Raw genomic sequence first — 18,641 nt, forward strand, 5'->3', positions numbered from 1 at the left:
CCAGCTCGCTGGGCAGTGTAATGGGCAGCAACACCTTCCCCTTCTTTCAAAATCTCTAAGTACCTTCCAAGCAAAGCTGGAAAAAATAGATCCTTCTTGCAAATATATCTAGAGCCAAACCATGGCCACAGTACCATGAACCTCTCTGCTCAGCTAGGTGGAAACTGGCCAGAGGGGGTCTTCCCATCCTTCCTCCTGTCCGTCCCTTCAAGCTGCTCCATCATGGGTCATTTAGCTGTTTCAAAGAGTCCCGGCCAAGGAGCTGCATCCAGGCATGGCATGGGACACTGGACGGGCTCCATCGCAACACATCACCAGCCTGACCCCAGCTGCAGCGTCCCCCACGCCAGGGACCAGGACAGAGGGGCGACGGGGACAGCCAATGGGGCAGGGTGACACCTGGACACAAACACCACGTCTGTCCCATTGGCACCCATGGGTCAGGCAGAAATCCTCTGAGCAAAGGATGGCCTCTCGGGGCTCCGGCTCCATCCCCAAAACTGCCTCCATGCCCAGGCATGTCCCCGCACCTTCCCCGCCTCAGTTCCTGGCACCACAAGAGACGGAGGCTGATCCAACGCCGCGTGGCTGCTTGTGCAAGAGGTGATGGGTGCTGCTCCCCTCGCCCCCACCTCCCTCAGATGACCTGGATCGGTTGACTCATCCCTAATCGCCCCGTCCATGGCTCACAAGCGAGTGAAGCAGGAGCTGCCCAATAAAAGAGGGCTGCCCAAGCGATGGCAGGGTGCTGGCAGTGGGAGCAGCGCCCTGAGCGTGAGGCTGCGAGCTCCTGGTGAGCCAGAACAAGTCCCCAGACCTGTTCCCTGGAAACTGTCCAATGAACTGCACACCTTTACTACCTGCAGAAATAGACAGAAAATTAAAAAAAAGAGGAAAAAAACCCAAAACCCCAGTTATCATCATGGCCTCAGGCTTTCTGTAGGACCTCTTTGTGGATGCAGAGTGCGGGGTGAGGGGTAAATCCAGCAGTTTTCCCACGCTTGCCAGCCCACGACCCCATCAGCACGCCAGGGAAGTGGAGCACCCCCCCGCCTCCGCCATCACACCCCATTTCCATCACCACTGGGGACAGATGAGGGAACCAAAGCAGCCCTGTGAGCTCCCCTGATGTCCTCGCACACAAATGCTGTGTTGCTGGGCACCTCCTTTAGAGAAGGAGGGAAGCTTCCTCCCCACTGCTTCCATTTTTGGCAATAGGGCATCTCCCCAAAAGACATGTTTGTGGCGCTCATCTGAACAGCACAAACCCCACAGCACCTCGACCTCTTCCCCAGCCAAACCCCATACGTTAGCTTGGCCAAGCCAGCTCCAGGGAGTGTAACCCCTGGCCAGAACACTTCTCATCCCACCTCATGTGATTGCATCTTCCCCGCCTTAATTAATCTCAGCCTGCCAATTACCAGGCACCTCCTCGGTGGGAGGGAAGGTATTTCCACCTTTCCAAGAAGTCCACGTGTGTCCGACACGATCGTCCCTGAGGATCTGCACCGTTTGCTGTGAAGCCCACGTCTCCCTCTGCTTTGCAGACGCTGCCGGAGCCGGAGCTGACGGCACATCCCCGGCGCTGCCTGCACCAGCGGACACCTCAGCAGTACAGCTCCGCACACGCGTTTCCCAGCCACGTCACCCTTGCCACCTTTTATTTAATTTTTTTTAAACAACCCCTGGGGAGGGATTCAGTGTTCAGATTGGGCAGCACCGGTCTGGGGCTTGAGGGGAAATGGCAAAGTCTTTGCCCATAAATGCCTTTATTTCCTGCTGGGCATGAATTAAAGCTTGTTTTTACCTCCCTCTGCCAAGGGGGTGGGAAGCACGGCTTTTCAGGGCACACAGCCAGACCATGCGCTGGGATGCAGAAAGAAATAGCCAGGGGATGGCAGTAATTGTGCCAGCTTCGGAAGAAGCCCCCGAACATGGGTCAGGAGAGTCTTTCTGCCACACTGGGACCTCTTGGCATCATTGCAACCTTCTTAAGCCAACCAAAATGCCAAAGAATGAGAGCAAACCCCAAAATCTTGAATTTCCATGATCTTCACAATATAGCCAGGTTAGCAACCTGAGCATCTTCTGCATAGCGGGGCTGGGAGCCCCTCTGGATCTGTGCCTCTCTGCTGGTCCCCTTTGCCAGCCACGATGTCACCTTGCCCAGTGACCAACAGGGCGGACAGGACCTTCCCAGGGAACCTCCCCCCGGGGGATGAAGTCAGGAGCAGGGTCAACGAGGAGACCGTGCAGCCACAAACCATGCTAGATGACATCAGTGGGGATCGTTCTCCAGGCAGTGCAGGTGAGGGCTTGAAGCTCCTGAGCATCCCGGCAGCCCCAGGGTCTTCGTGCCATAAGGAACAGCTGGACTTGTCACTGCTCTGCGGGAAAATTTGAGGAAAAGGCGGCAAAGCCCCCCGCTGGGCTCACTCACCTCTGCAACGCTGCACAGCACCGCGCCAGCCCGCAGCTCCCCGGTCTGCCCCGGGGCTCAGCAGGCGTGCCGGAGGGGGCCGATCAGCCCTGGGTAAGGCTGCACGATCCAGCCACCTCTGGAGGCGGGCACCGTAAAAAACGCTGGGAGAAATAGAACCGTGACACGTCGGGCTGGGTTCTCGCCCGCAGCCCGGGGAGGCAGCGCAGGCAGGGAGGCACAGCACCATCCTGACGCACGCCACAGCTCTGCACAGCAGCCAGCCCTTGGGATCAGCCGCAGAGGAGGTAGGCTCGGCGCGGGGAAGGGGGTACTGGTGTTTCTGCAGCCGCTACTGGGACGGTCCCCGCTCCCAGGGGATGCTGAGCAGCTCTTTCCCGTCAGGGAAGCGCCTTGGCCAAGTGCCGTGGCAAAAACCATCCTGAGCAGCATCTCTCTGCCCACCGCGGCACGGCATTGCCTCCAGCCAGCTCCTGGGACAGAGGGTTGGCAGGCGGTGACTGGCAGCCTGCTGCCAGGGACAGGCGGTTTCTCTGTCCCCTCTGGGTTATTCCTGTTTCCTCAGACAGCGAGGAGTTACCTCCATCTGGGGCTCAGTGAGGAGCAGCCCGACGGGGCGCAGCCTGCGCGTTTGTGCGGTGATTCACCGAGCGCCCTGAGCACAACACCCACAAGCGGGAGCCAGGCTGTGTGAGAAAGAGCTGAACCAGGGAGGGTGGGAGCACAGGCAAGAGACCAGGGGTCGAGAACAGGCAGAGGAGGGGAGCGAGAGGCCCAGCGATGTGTGCATGTCTCGCTGTCGCATCTTGGGGACCATCTGAGCTTTGCAGAGGATTCCCTGGTGACTCCAAACCTGCTTTGCTATGGGATGTACCCTGGGGAGATGGAGGGCTCCCATGGGAGATGTCTGGACGTACGCCCAGATGTGGGACTGCAATGTGCATGGGCTCTGGAGATGCACGCACAGCTGTGCCTGGGACAAGCAGTGCCCTGGCAAGTGGGCAGGAGATGGCTCTGTGGAGAAGGATGGGTGGGGTGGAAGTGCGGAGGTGATTTTTTTTTCCTCCACGATGTTTCTCTTGGTGCTGATTTCCAGCTGTCCCAGGCAGCAGGATGACGCTGTGGAATGGATCCTTCCCCTTCTACCCCGGCACCAATGCGTGCTTCCCCTTCGACATCAAATGGGCCATCATCATCTCCGTCTTCCTCTCCGTGTTGGCTACTTTCATCATCATCCTGCCAGGGATCCGGGGTAGGGGGGTAAGTAGAGCGGCTGGAGGAGCTCAGCCTTCTGGTCCCTGCTCTGTGTGTCCCAGCCTCAAAAACAGATGTGGGGATCAAACATGCCCACAGGTTCATGGCCAGGGCTCTGGGATCTCTAGCGAGCCATGGGGCTCAACCCAGCATGCACCCCCGTGCTGGAGACACCAAACTCCACCATCCCAAATTTACAAGGCAGCCAGACCTGAGCTTGGCTGGATTTCTCCATAAGCAAGCCCGAGTGATTTCACAGGAGTGGAAAAACAGGGTGAGGCTCCAAGTCCTCGCTCCACCTTCCCTGAAACCCTAATAAAAGAAGGAGGTGTGCACTATGCGTGCCCCAGCGCTGCTCGGGGGGCAGTGGCCACCCGATCCCACTGCGAGCCCACCGCTGGCATGCCGTGCGCGTGTCGCATGCTTGGCTTTGCAGCGGGGCTGGCCGAGAGGCGTCTCTTCCCCAGGGGACACGCGGCGAACTCCCGGCTGCTGCTTTTGTCTCCAGCTGTGGCCAGCTGCCAACCCATCCAAACATGTGAGTTTTGGATAAGTGTGGAAAGCCCAACTCGGAACTACTAAAGGGAGTGTCTCCATCCTCCTTCCCTGAAAGGGAAGAGTTTCCCAAATGGGCTGTTTTGACCTTCTTCCTCTGCTTGGATCTCCCTGCTGCCTCCCCACCCCACGACAGGGATGCCTCAGCCATGTCCCCCCCCCCGATGCCGGCCACTGCAGAGCCCATGGGGTGACTCCCCAGGGGAAGGACAGGCTCGTTTCTCACCAGTTGACATTTCTAAATGACATGCTTAGTGCTGAGGTCCCCATGGCAAAATCTGACTGAGACCTGTCCCCCCTCTCTGCTCACCCCTTGCAGCGACTCTTCTGGTTCTTGCGGGTGGTGATGGGCCTCTTCGTGGGAGCGGTGGTCCTCAGTGAGTACCAGGGACCTGGGGGGGGAGCTCAAGGATGCCCAAGACTTGGGGGATGGAGGAGCAAGGTGAGGGAGGGTGAACAGAGCAGCCAAACGCCAAGTCCAGCCCGCAGGATGAGTTTATGGGGAAGACCGACCCCCGTCTGTGTCTGGGACCTGGCTCCAGCAAGTGGTGGGAGGTGCAAGCACCCATCTGTCTCCTCTCTGAAGGCTGGTGCAGACCACCTCCAGGGCAGTCACCAAAAGCCCACCACCAACTGCCAGGGGACCCAGACAAATTGGCAGGTGCTTAGATGAGGACCTGTGTCCACGCATCAGCCCCATTGCCTCTAGGGCTAGGGACTGCACTGGATCTGGGGAGAAACCAATGCTCTCAGGGTCATGGATCAGGGCTGATGTGGGGGAAGGACATGCAAGGCTTCTGCTCCTTGGGCCTCACAACCCAGGTCTTGCCCTTGGAATGGGGTAGATGATGCTCAGGCCATGGTGACCATCATGGCAGGTGCTTCCAGCACTAGATGTCTTGCCACCAGCCTATGACTAACCTTTGAAGTCTTGACAGCCATACAGTTCACCAGGGACTGGGAGACCGGCTGGGTGAAGGCAAACACCTCCTACAAGTCCTTCAGCCGTGCCATGGTGAACGCGAACATCGGGCTGCACATTGGCCTTGCAGGGGTGAACGTCACACTGGTGGGTGAGTGCATACCACAACAGGGGAAGACTGGGTACACGTTTGGCAGCCATGCACCTGGGTACTGGGGCTGTGGGCCCTGAACCTCCACACCAGGAAGTGTTGGAGCTGCCTCCAAGGCTGAGAAAGGTCCTTATTCTTCACCATCTGGCAGGAAACCCAGTGAATCAGATCAATGAGACCATCAACTACAATGAGCATTTTGCCTGGAGCTTCGATGCAGACTATGACCACAGCTATGGTGAAGGCCTGGAGAAGGGGCTGCCCAGCCCCATCCTCTATGTGGCGGAGAAGTTCACCACGCAAAGCCCCTGTGGCGTGCACAGGCAGTACCGCATCTCTGGCCACTACGCGTCCCTCACGCTGTGGTAAGTTAGAGCAAGAGGTCAGCCCTAGCTCTGCTCAGTGGGGAGGTGGAAGGAACCAGGTAGAGCAGAGGGAGCTTGATGGAGCCACCTTCTTCCCTGTGAGGCCATGCCAAAGCCTTGGCTTGGTCTCTGGCACCCACCCTTCTGCAGAAACAAGGATGCTCATGCTTCCTGGCCTGCCCATCTCCCCAGAGTCCTCTTCTGTGTCCTCTGCCCTGATGTGCAAAATTGCTGTTGGAGAAAAATTGTTCTTCATTTAAAGGAAAGGTGCGACTCTCTGGGGCTTATGGTCCTCTCCCAGGCAAGATGTGGAGCCCCCAATAAGACCAGCCATGGGGGGGTGGGGGGGGGTGGGGTGTTCCTCTTGCATGCCCAAGAGGGCATGAGACCTGCTGGTGGGGAGCAGGAGGGACCATCAAGAGGGTGCTCAGAGTCTGTCTTGTGGTGTAAAGCTGAGATCCCCTGTGTGTGTTGTGATAGTGGAGTCTCAGAGCATCCCCATGTGTCTCAGAGGTCATGGGGAAGGCATTTCAGAGAGGGTGAGTCTTGTGATTCCCCCTATGGGCGTAGGCTCCAGGTCCCTGCCCACATCTCCTTTTTTTTATTTTCAGGAAAAATAACTAGCCCTACCCAATTCTTTCTGCTACTGAGAAGGACTATTTCAAGGCAGGGATGTTGATGTAAACTTATTTTTCATTATTATTCTTGGAATCAGAACAATTTGTTAAGTTCACCTCCCCAGCAAGCTAAACCCAAACCCCCCACACAGGGCAGGGCTGACAACTGGGTTCACTCCAGATGCTGAATCAGATGTGGGCACGGCTCATTTTGCGGTTCTCCACACAAAGGTCTCCCTTGTTGCCATTCTCCCTTTGAACAGGTGGGAACTGCCTGGGGCAGCCGGTTGTGGAAGACCACAAGACTCAGAGAAAGAATTAACTTGGAGGGACCTCCAGAGGTTTCTACTCCAGTCCCCCGCCCAGAGCAGGGGTGATGTCAAAGCTGTATCAAGGGGCTTAGGGCTTCATGAAGTTCAACACTGGATGCCCCCAGGCATGGAGATCCCTCTCCAGCACTGTGGGACCTGTCCCACAGCTCTACCATCTATGGAGTTACAGAATTGTTTGGGTTGGAAGGGACCTCCTTAGGTCAGCCTGTCCAGCCCACCTGCTCAAGCAAGGCCAGCTAGAGCAGGTTGCCCCAGGCTGTATCCCTCCATTGGGATGTGGACAGGAGACCCTGAGAACAGGCCCCAAACGTGACACTTTCTGCTCAGTTTTGTGGTCCTTTCGCAGGATGGCCTTTTGCACATGGCTCATTTCCATCCTATTGTTCTCCATGCCCATCCTGCTCTACGGTGGCTACATGCTCCTGCTCACTGCCGCGCTGATGCTCTTCTCGCTGCTCTTCTTCTTCACTGCGAGGAACACTCCGAAGTGTCCCATCCAGTTTGGCCCAGCTTCCCTGAAAACAGACTATGGTGGATCCTTTTGGCTGACATTAGCGACAGGTGAGTGCTCAGCTCACTCCTGGGGCTTTTGTTCTCCATCCCTGCAGTGATGATGCTCAGTGATGCCCCAACGGTGCCTCATCCCTTCCGTCCCCATGGCTGGTCACAGAAAATGACTTTGTTTATATGACATACAAGAATTTAGGGTAGCATCATCGAGACTGTGGGGAAAAGAGCTGACCAGCCAGGAGATCTGAATGCCAAAGTTATCTGTGTGGAGATGTGCCCAGAGGAGTGCCGTGAAAGTCATGAATCGCAGAGTCAGGGAAAGACCCTCAGGGGTGTCTCTCCCAGCCCTTGCCCAGGTCAGGGCTAACCTCAAAGCCCCATCAGCCTTGTTCAATCTGGTGGTGGATGTCCCCATGGCTAAAGATCCCCTCTGTCTTTCAGGACCTGCCCCACAGCTGTCCCACTCACGGGCAGCAGTTATTTCCTTTTATCAAACCGGAATTTCCCATGTTACAACTGTGCACTTCCGAAAAGAGACTGGCTCTTTTTCGGTAGCGGAAGATGGCAATCAGGTCCCCCTGTAGACTCCTCTTCTTCAGGCTACACAAGCCCAGCTCCTCCAGCCTTTCCCCATATGTGGTGGGCTCCAGCCCCAACTCTCTTGGCCATCTGCTCCAGTCCGTTGACTTCTCTTTTCTACTCGGGAGCCCAAACTGGTGGCAGAGTCCAGCCATGGAGAGGAAAATAACACTTCCTCTTGACCTCCTGGGTGATGCCACCTGCTGTTGGCCTCCAACCCCAGATCCAGGTCTGGATGGGGCGGGAACACAGCGGGCAGGAGGTGGTAACATGTCTCCCCATGCTGTGCGTTGCAGGGCTGCTGTGCCTGCTGCTGGGGTTGAGTGTCATCATCCTGAACTCTGTGCAGCCACAGAAGCTGAAGCTCGTCTTTAACCTGGACGAGGGAAAGCGAAAAGAAGAGGAGGGGCAGGACAAGTCCTACCTGCCAGTTGAGCCCAGCTCCTCTGTGCAGGACGTGCTGATGGTCCCCCTGGGTGAGCTTTGCGAGGTGACAGCCACCCAGCTGTAAGGCACCAGGGGGAGGCAGAGCAAAGCCCAGGGACACCCCTCCTGAATTCATGTTCCGGTCCAACCCTTCCAGGAGCCCAGGTGGGAAGAGACACAACAAGAGCTGGGTGACAAGAATATCCAAGTCTGGAAAGGTGTCTCAAATATGACAGTGTGCCCTTTTTTTTTTTTTTTTTTTTTTCCCTGCTGTTTTACTCACCAGCAGCTGGAAGAGCTTTTGGGATGAGGAGAATCCATGCCCCATCCCTGGCTGTCCAGTTACAGGCACTGCGCTACTGCCCTTCCCCTTAGTCCACCCCCAACAAACCCTAAGAGTCCTCCCTAAGATACAGAGACTAAACCAGAACAAACTGGAGAGAAACCAAATAACTGCAGACACACAGATATGAACCAAAGAAGTAGAGCCCCTGCAACAGCACCCCCACCCTGAAGGCCCCCGAGAAGTCCCCTCTGCCCAGGGATGCTCTTCCCATCATCAGTCAGGAAGAGCGAGTAGAGCTGTGCTCACCGGGCTGTCCTGTATCCAGCATCTCCTCTTGGTTTGGAGTGAAGGGCAGGTTGGCAAGGAGGTCCACGATTTAGTAGGATGCTGGAGGTATGAGACCTTGGAGGCCTCCTGGATTTCAGGCTCATCCTGACACCGCACAGCTCAAGTTCGATGTAAGTCTGAGATGTGCTGGGCTGCACCTTGGGCTGGAAATGGCATGGTCAGAGAGTTGGTTGGTTGGGTCCTGCTTCTTATGGTGCTTATAAACATCCCGAACCACAGCCACCAGCCTGCAAGTTATCGGTGCTCTCACAGCTCTCCGAAAGAAGACAAAATGTTTTGGTGGGAGGGAAGCAGAGGAGGAGATGGGAATGGAGGTGTTACAGTGCCCCGGAGAGCGGCTGTAGTCAATTAGCAAGAGGTGAGCATCACACCGGGTCTGGGAGGCTTGGTTTCCTCCTGCTCAGCCGTGGAAATACGCGTGTCGTGGGGCACACGATGCTGAAATCCTGCACACCCAAGGTGGATGCAGCCGCCCACTCCTGGCTGCTGACAGCTGGCAGATACCTTGCCCACGCAGGGAGGGAGCATGTTTCAGGTTTGCACCCCTTTACCTCTGTGCAGGTTTTGCAACTTTTTTTTTTTTTTCCCCCTGTTTAGTGCTCGCTTATTTTCCCCTCTGTCTCAATAAAATGAGTCGGACCCGGTCTTACTCTTGTTGGTTGATAGAGGCGTCCCTCTGGGGGCTGGCAGGCTGGGGATGCTCTGTTGCTGCGACGTGACAGCCGTAGGGAAGGGAAGAAGGCAAAGGCAGAGCCCTTCTGTGGTCCCGTATGGGGCATCGCACCACGGCTAGTCGGCACAGGGCAATACTGGCAGTTCAACATGCAGTAAAAAAAGGGTATCGGAGCATCCCCAGGGAAATGAGCAGGGGGGATATGGGAGGACTTTAGCTCCTGGAGTGACTCTGGCAATGTGGAAGGTTTGATGGGAGCGATCCCCAGCACAGCAGAGAGGTTTGCAGAGGGACCACCATGGGGTAGGTTTCTGGGGAGGGGGTGCTCAGACATGGCATCCTGCCCCATCCCACTCCGGATGGAAGAGTCTTCAATGAGGACCTAGAGGACCCAACAGGCATTTAAAAATAGGTTGGAGTTGAACTGCCTGGGCTTGGGAGACCTCAGCCAGGATGTTCCCAATGGCATCTACCGGGAGATGCTTCAGCCTACAGATAGACTAGATCCAAGGTGCAGCAAACCTCTTTTATTTATTGAATTGAAGTTCAGCCCTCACAAACCTCTGCTTTTCCCTGGCATGTTCGCCCTTGCAGCCCAGCCTGGGGGAGATGGCATGGTGTCTGCATGCCCTGGTGCAATGCGTGCCCCCAGGCATGAGGACCATGGTCCTTGCAGACCCCCAGGGCTGTGCTCTCTCTGAGCACACTTACGGCGTTTGCTCCATTGCTGGCACTGACTCTCCGGTCAGATGCCAGATTCCCTGGACAGCGTGGGGCCAGAAGCAGCCTGGGCTGAGAGCCAGGGATTTAATGGCAATTATTTTATGTCTTGTTGTCCGACAATGGCTCGGTCCAGCCAGAAAACTGAGCCGGGAGCTGTGGTGGACAGAGGAGGTAGGACCTGCAGCAGCACGACCCCGGGGCTGTACAGCCGCAGCTCTTACAGTGCAGGTGAAGAAGCTGCTATGACAACAGGTAGTGAGGCAAAATAATCATCCCTGAGCAACGGCAAGGGAAGAAGTCCTCCACCTGCAAATCTCCTTGCAGGTGGCCAGCCCTCCCCGTGACACAGCCAGCCCCTGTTGTCCTGCTCTGCATGAGAGACAGTGTGGCAGGGGGTCTCTGCCTCCCACCATCATGGCCACTGCTCCGTCAGCCCCGTGCAAGGTCTGCTGCAGAAAACCTGGCCGACCTGCGTTTGCTAGGAAGCGGGCAAGACACGCAGGGATCTGGTGTCTCTGTGCTTCACGCAGATCAAATTTTTGTTTACGTTTTGTTTATTTGGGTTCACGTCCCTGTGCGTCTGATGCAACAGGCCAAAGCTTTTCTTCTGGTGAGGATGCTGTTGGGGGAGGAATCATGCGTAAGAGCAGGAGATGAGGCTGGAGAGTCCCAGATGTGGTGGCAGAAAGGATGGGGAAACCCCCCAGCCTCCGGTGCTTTCAGGGCATGGGATCTGTCCCACTCCAGCCCCAATAACTTGTGGTTGGTTGTAGCATCTTTTCATGATGCCTCCGAGGACCTGACATGTCTGAACGCAAGGAAGACTTGAGAAAGAATCCTGCTTTACCTGAGGGAGTTTTGTTGATTTAATCTTATGGTTTTTGTGCTGCCGCTCAGCTAGTCAGAGTCTTTCTGAGGCTCTCCTGCATCCCTCCAGCGTGCTGCTCCCCATGACAAGGGTTTCTCAATGGCTCACCTTGAAACGTGACAGCGAGCCTCCTCCTTCCTTGGGGCCACCTCTGCCAGGGCAGCTTCCCCCCGTGGGAAGGATGCTGCTGCTGGGGTCTCGCCTGCAGATATGCCCCAGCCCCCCAAAATGCCCAAAGTGTTTCAAAGGAGCGGGTTTTTAATAAAGTTTTATTGAAAATAATAATTGTCGCATATAACAAATCACAGTGCAACGCAAACAGCACGTGAAAGAAGTAACTTAAGAGCAAGGATCTTTTCTCAGAAAGAAAAGAGCCAAAATACTGAAATTACGTCCTTTACAATTAATTGGACTGAAGCTGCCTGGGTCTCCAGCGTTCAGGTACGGCAATCTCCTCGTGCCAGCCCGTGGAGACTTCACCAGGCCGGTGGGTTTGGTGCCAGAGCCCATCTTCTCTTTGTAATAACGCAGCGTGACGCGCTTCATTTCTCACCTTGGCTGGCTCTGGCTCCTGGCCTGGGGCTTGCGTTTCGTGGTGAGCCCAGCCAGCCCAAGTGTGCTCCAGCTGGATGGGGGTCACTTCATTCTTCCCTCTCCTTCCTTTCTTGTGCCCTCTTTTTGGACCACGCTAGGCTGCAAGTCTTACCTAATAAAGCCCAAGTTTGAACGTGGAAATAATCACATCGCCACATCCCCACCCAGCAAACACCATCGTACGTTTACTCAGTCTTTATTTCTGGAGCAGCTTTTTTACTCTAGCCCGTGCAGCATCCAGCCTGATGGAGTCTGGGTCTGTGTCTGGCTTCCCTAGGTACATCTAAAGGTCTATGCTAAATGTCCGCGCTCGGGAAAGAAACAAGCGGGTTTCATCACCGGCTTTTGGAGTCACGGGTGCTCCCCATGACAAACCTCACCGGTGAGCTCGGCGTCTGGCGTGGGAACTGGCCATCGGAGACTCACTGTGCCAGGGCATGGAGCAGGAAGGACATTTCTCCCGGGACAGAGATCCCAGGTGAGCGTGCAGCTCAAGTCGCTGGAGCTGCGAGCTGCTCCGATTGCAGCCTGACGGCTCTCTGCAAAGCCTGCCCTTGTCCAGAGGGCACGGTCAGGGAGATACAGGCTGCAAAGGTACTGCTCAGCAAGCACCCACCCCAGCGTGGACGCGTACACTCATCAAAGGCAGTTGGATGGGGAAATGGGTCTCAGGGGACATCAAGAAGCGTTTGTGCTCTGCCCTTTCGGGCCCACCTCCAGGGAAGGGGTGGGAAAAACGTTCTTCTAGATCTTGTTGGGGTTGAGTTTGGAGGGTGGAGAAAGAGACAGTCCTTTGTTCACAAAATGAGGGTTGACGTACACTTCAGTCATTTCCTGGTACTCCTCTGCTTTTTCCTCACGGAGATCAAAGAAAGTTTTCAGTAGGTCCAAGTTGAAGTAGTGCAGTGAGACAACAGTGATCCCAGCCACAAAACAGAGCAAGCCTGGAAGACAAACGTGCTCTCTGAGAGCCTTCCTGTAAACACCAGCACACTTCCCACCCCACACCCCTCCTCTGATGGCCCCTTGCCATTGAACAATGCCTTCTCCTCTACGAGCTGGCTTCAGCTGCTGCACCCAGCACCTTAAAACCCAGGCATGGGTCTTAAAACCCAGGCAAGTGATCCCGATCTCCTTGCATTACTGCACCTCAGGGACTAAAAATCCCTCCACCACCCTTGAGATGGTGATGGTGTTCCCCCTTCCACCAGCCCTCTCCACATCTCTGCCAGGATCTGCTTTGCCAAGGCACAGGCTGGGGCTCTGGTGGGCTGCGGTCCCCGAGCTCTCTCACCTCCACCTTCTGGGGGGGGAAAGCCCTGGGACTCTTGCATGCCCAGAGGGACAAGGTGGCATGCCCTGATGTAGCTCGGTGTCCTTACCAATCGCTAGCGTGAGCCAGAAAGATCCCCCATAGCCTATGCGCAGGGTTGCGGTCCCAAACTGGATCGGGCACATCAGGGAGTTCCTCACAGTGGAGAACGAGAGCAACGAAAAGATCATGAAGGCCCCTGTGACCAGGAGCATGTAGCCACCGTAGACTAGGACGGGCATGGAGAAGAGCATGTTGGAGATGAGCCAAGTGCAAAAGGCCACCCTGGAGATAAGAGAAGGCCAACGGATGAGTTATGCAACTGCCACGGATTAGGATGCTCTATGTGAGGATTTCCACGTGGGAGGAGGAATCTGGACTCCAGGTTGCATTGTATGAGTCCAAGAAGCCCTGTGGGCAGGCTGGAGCGATCCCTAACCTCCCAGGCTGAGTAAGCAGATGTGTGATGCTCACACTGCTACATCCAGAAGGCAGAAGCCCGGATTTCCTCTTCCCGTTGCTCAGCCCACAGACCGTACCAGCCTCAAGGAGGCCACGGCAGCCCACTCAGTGTATCTAGACCATCTCAGCTCCCTGCCCTTCCACGTGTGGGGCAGCGCAGACCCCACAGAGACTTGGGATAATTGCAGAAGCAGGCATATTTGCAGAAGCTCTGGGCTGGGCTGAGGAGCTCGGTGACGGGGAACCTTCAGCTATGGGCCAGGAGCTCTTGCTCCATGGCATTGCCAGGCCCCTCTCCTAGCTTCTGCATTCCTGCTGTCAAACCCAAAGCACTGCAATGTCCCTTGCCCTCCACAACCCATGGTAGAGGGGACCATCTCCTGACAGCTGTGGACCGGCTCTCCCTCAGCCCAAGTGAGCAGCAACATGTCGCTGCCCAGCAGATCCTGCTAAAGGATCAACACGGACCCCACAATAACAGCATCATCAGCTTTTCCTCACCTGGTCCCACTCTGAGACATTAAATACCCTCACAGATGAGGATGGGAATGTTCTGCACATGCTCATGGGCCTCTCTGGGCCACCGAGGACAGCAGCTCCAACTCCCTCCATAGGGATGGACCCCTGCCATCATCACCGCATCACGGCAAGGATTTGCACCACGTTCTTCTCTCCTGTGCCAAGCCCTGGTGGAGCTGACCAGCAGAGAGAGCCAGGACCTCCTGTCTGCTCACCCCAAGGTGCCTACAGGGCCACCGGTTTGACTGCAGACCTTGCAGAGGCCCCTCCATGTGCATGGCTTTCCTCCCGGCAGCATGCAATCACCATCCATCTCAGAGGCCTCGGGACAAGGCAGCAGAGCCCTTCCCACATCCTTGCATCTCCCCTGCCTGCACCAGGAGAGAAAGGCTCACCAGAGAGTGGCCGATGCGTAGTGGCTGGAGATACGGTACTGCCTGAGCATGCCGCAGGGGCTTTGCGTGGTGAACTTCTCCGCCACGTAGAGGATGGGGCTGGGCAGCCCCCTCTCCAGCCCTTCGCTGTAGATATGGTCGTAGTCTGCATCGAAGCTCCAGGCAAAGTGCTCGTTGTAGTTGATGGTCTCATTGATCTGATTCACTGGGTTTCCTGCCAGAGGGAGAAGACTGAGGACCTGCTGGGTCCCGGCAGCATGGTCGCTGCCAGCCAGGATCACAGGCACCCCAGGGACAGCAGGGTCCCAGGAGCCTCCACGCAGACCAAGGCTATCCACAGAGCACTTGGAGATCTCTGGGTCCATGGCCAGAGCTGCAGACGGGGACATCAGACTCACCCATGAGCGTCACGTTCACCCCCGCCAGACCGACATGGAGCCCGATGTCCGCGTTCACCATGGCACGGCTGAAGGACTTGTAGGAGGTGTTTGCCTTCACCCAGCCAGTCTCCCAGTCCCCTGTGAACTGTACCGCTGCCAGGAAAAGTAAAGCTGGGGTTAAAGAGGGGCTGGGCTCAGGCTTTGCTGTGCTCAAGGGGGTAATCGTGGGCGAGCACAAACGGCGGGCGGCATTCCCTCCTCAGCACTGGAAGGGAGGGTAAGGAGGGCAGGACAGCTGACTCAGCCACCAGGACATGCCTCAACCAGCTCCCACGCCCTGGAAGAGCTCATGTCCTCCCCTCGCTGAGCATCCACTCCCTCGATTCGGGAGCGGAGGAGATCAGATCCCCGGGGACAAACCCCGTGACCTGATTCCTCCTTGGACAACCTCTCCAGGACTTCCCTGCAAGCTCCCCACCACGGCGAGGTGATGAGCCCATTCCTGAACCTCGGGAACAGGGGTGAGTTTCATTCCAAATGTTAAGCTCCCTAGATCGCACTATTAGTGAATAGTGAAGATCACCGTCAAATGGAAGGCGGTGGAGAGGGGTGGCAAGTGCCACCACAGCTCTGACAGTAATTTCAGCTGGGGGAAAAAAGAAAAAAATTGAAGCATTTCTGGGGTTTTTTGGAACAAAGTATCTTTTTCTGAAACACTTTCGCTTTGTGGTGGGCTTAATTTTCCAGCACTGAAATGAGCTGAAAGTGAAGGTGATGATTTAATCGCAAGCTGAACGAGAAAACCTGCCCAAAAATAAGTTCAGCTGCTGAATCAACTTGTGAGGGCACTGATCCAGTAGCAGCTCCGCAGGAACGTTTTCTAGCTGCAGGGTCGAGCGTGCCCTGCTGCCGCCAGACAGAAACCCTGATGCTGGCTGTAAAACAATTAATTCCTCCTGTGTGCCCAAGCAGCGCCCGGCTCCATCCTCCTAACGAGAGCGGCGCTGGATGGCTCTCCAGGGCTGAGCTGGTTAAGGCTGCGGAGCAAGCCCTGATCTCCACCTCTCTGCCATCTTCACCCTGGCACCATGTTCCCGGGAAGCTCTGGTGGCATCTCCCAGCACCTGGACGTGCCCATGTGGAGGGTGACCACCGCACGTTGGACTGGCCCATGTGTCAGCCGGCAGAGTCCCGCGGCTGGTCACAGCCTGGCTATCTTCTTCTATTGCCTGGTCGAATCAGGGCTAAGTCATTTAGGTTGTGCTTCATCTTCCCTCTCCAAGCAGCCTTGTAAACCATCCTGTCCTTCTCAGCAGGAGCATTTCTTTGATTTAGGGTCAGGTTGCTCTCCCCGTCTGGCATCTTCTGTCCCCTCAGTACATCTTTTGCTTACACGTCCTATCGCCCTGTCCGAGTTGGAAATCCCACAGCCTGGTTTCCACCACCACTCCCATTCATTAACAGAAGATTTTCTGGTTTCTACTAAATCATCGCGTCCTGCCTTGCTCCTTGGAAGGTCTTTATCCCCCCTGCCCCAACCTCTGCCCTGCCTGTGTTTTATTTCCACCTGCTCTCTGCACATCACTGCAAGGCTCCTCTCATCCTCCAAACGTGCCTGGCTGTGGTCCGAGCTGCTCAGCCGTGCTCCCTCAGCAGCGGGCAGCTCAGGACGGCTTGCATGGTCAGAAGAACATGGGGCCGTGCAGCCCACCAGAGCTGGAACTGTTCGAGCTCCGCGGAGCAGTTACAGCCAGCAAAGCTCCCTCTCAACTCAGACGTGACCAGGGCACCTCCAGGTTCTCTCAGCCCCCGTGCCTGGGATGGGGAAGCCCTTTTGGGAAGCTGTGTGACTGCTTTGCAGAGCAGGGGTAGGGTAGACCCTGCAACCAGCCTCGGCCAGGCCACAGCTGTGACCACCAGATCACGTTTCCCAAACGCAGACCCTGCCCCGGGGTTTAATCCTGCCCCCAGACCCACCCTCCGAGGGCTGTGCAGCACTTACCGACGATCACCACTCCCACGACAAGGCTGAGGAGAACACGGAGAGTCCAGTATGACCTCTGCAGGGAGAGAGGTGGGACATCAGGCGGGGAGGAACAGCCCCGGCTGTCCTCCTGCCTCAACCCAAACCAGCTGGGAGTGTCCCGGCATCCAAAACATGGGAAGCAGATGTTTATCCCCAGGGAGAGGGGTCACGCACCGCCCGTCCGCGGATGCCCGGGATGATGAGCAGGAAGCTGCAAGTGAGCGTTAGGAAGACCACGATCACTATGATGGTGCTGACGTCGAACACGGAGACCTTCCTCTGCTGCAGGTAGAAGGGGTAGATGCCATCAAAAAGAGTCATCCTGGACCTCCGGCAGCCTGCGGGAGAGAGGTGGTCACAGCGGGGACCCTGCACTGCCCTGCCTGCGGTGGCCAGCCCCAGCTCAGGTCTGGAATAACCAGCTGCAGGAGGTCCACCTCAAAACTCCCCAGACGGACAAGGAAATGTGACGCTGCAAAGAAACAGGCAGGGCGAAATACTCCCCAGCAGAGAAACACACCACCCAAAAGCCCTCGGAGGAGGCGAGGAGGTGCCTGGGGCAGGGCTCCACCAGCCTGGAGGGTTTGTAGCAGCCTGGGGAACCAGGAGCCGCTGTCCTGCTGCAGCCTGAGGAGCAGCCCAAGCCCAAAAACCTGCTGAGCAGCTCCTCCCCAGACAGAGCTGGGTCCTTCCCTCCAGCAGATGCAGCCGGGGCTTTCTGCTTCGCGGTGCACCCTTAGAGGAAGCCCACGAGACGGTGACCACTGGCAGATGCAGCCTTCCTCCAAAATGACAAGGAACCACTGAGAACATCAGTTTCACAGCAGCAAAATTATCCCCAGCCAGGGGCCAAGCGGAACGACGCCCACCACCCCCATTTCCAGCCCCTCTCCTCAAAGAGGCTTTTCCCCAGGAGCTGTAAAGTACGGTCTGGGGAGGGAGGACTGTTCCTGCGCTTGGTCCAGAGGGGCCAGAAGCAACCCCTAGAGCTGGGATGTGGGCCCAAGGAGCGCGCTAACATCAAGGGCACATCTCAGGGCTAAAGGAAACCGAGATACACGAGACGACGGAGTGTGTAATTCCCATAGACGGCTTTGAACTCCCACTGACACTTTAGTTCTAGAAATTACAGAGCTGCCCCCCGTTCCTGGGTTAGATCTTTCCTACCAAAACTGATTACATGCTTAGTCCTTCTATTTTGCTTCTCTAATAGCATCTCTGCATGTAACTACCCCGGGAAGTCTTCTAACGTCAGGGAATGCCAGAGCTAATATGACTCATGACCAAATACAATTTCATTCTGTCCCTGCATGGAGGAGTTGATTTTATTCTCCTTTTCTGAAAACAGTATTAATCGTAATTTTAGGTAAGATCCAACCCAGAGCAATTCAGCCACAAAAAAAGCGGGTCCCAAATCCCTAGAAGTGGGTTGGGATTACATTAAGTATCATAAAACAGTTTACCTGGGCAGCTGAAGTCACTTTTCAATGCACAAAGCAATACTTGGTTTCAGAATAATTCTCTGTCCAGTAACCCAGACCATTACAGCAAACAGTTTAACAGACACTGGGTTTTTACAGCTCGCTCACAACTGATCCGCACCTGACTTTATCTTGACTCTCTGCTCCCGACTAACAGAGCTATCATGCATACTTACAAATCTTGGGTTGGGCTATTTTGCTGTAACTGTTTTGAGCTATTTCCCTGGAAAGCCAAGCCCAGAGAAAGGCAGCCTTCATGAGTCATTCTTGCTAGGATTACCTGGCAAGCAGGAGCTGTGATTGCTTCCCAATGCTACGAGATTGGACTGAAGTCCAGCTGTGGGTCCCCAGCCCAGCAAACGTGCCCATAAAACAGTCTGAGCAGCTCTAAGAGAAGAAATAAATGAACGGTTTAGCCTAGGA

General features: G+C 55.9%; 2 protein-coding genes across 2 annotated transcripts; one reads left to right on the forward strand and one right to left on the reverse strand.

Annotated features, from left to right (window-relative positions):
* Positions 1 to 2,593: 2,593 nt before the first annotated feature.
* DUOXA1 (dual oxidase maturation factor 1) lies at positions 2,594 to 8,236 on the forward strand. Its single transcript, XM_054836988.1, has 7 exons — positions 2,594 to 2,727; positions 3,537 to 3,700; positions 4,569 to 4,626; positions 5,188 to 5,322; positions 5,474 to 5,687; positions 6,983 to 7,197; positions 8,022 to 8,236. Exons 2-7 carry the CDS (start codon positions 3,554 to 3,556, stop codon positions 8,234 to 8,236), a joined length of 984 nt encoding a protein of 327 aa, XP_054692963.1. The 5' UTR covers positions 2,594 to 2,727; positions 3,537 to 3,553.
* A 3,233-nt stretch (positions 8,237 to 11,469) lies between these two features.
* DUOXA2 (dual oxidase maturation factor 2) lies at positions 11,470 to 17,058 on the reverse strand. Its single transcript, XM_054836989.1, has 6 exons — positions 16,912 to 17,058; positions 16,714 to 16,771; positions 14,730 to 14,864; positions 14,332 to 14,545; positions 13,026 to 13,240; positions 11,470 to 12,587 (listed from the first exon to the last, which is right to left on the reverse strand). Exons 1-6 carry the CDS (start codon positions 17,056 to 17,058, stop codon positions 12,388 to 12,390), a joined length of 969 nt encoding a protein of 322 aa, XP_054692964.1. The 3' UTR covers positions 11,470 to 12,387.
* Between the last annotated feature and the right edge of the window lie 1,583 nt (positions 17,059 to 18,641).

Source organism: Grus americana, chromosome 10 (genome assembly GCF_028858705.1).
Source record: "Grus americana isolate bGruAme1 chromosome 10, bGruAme1.mat, whole genome shotgun sequence".
Lineage (NCBI taxonomy): Eukaryota > Metazoa > Chordata > Aves > Gruiformes > Gruidae > Grus > Grus americana.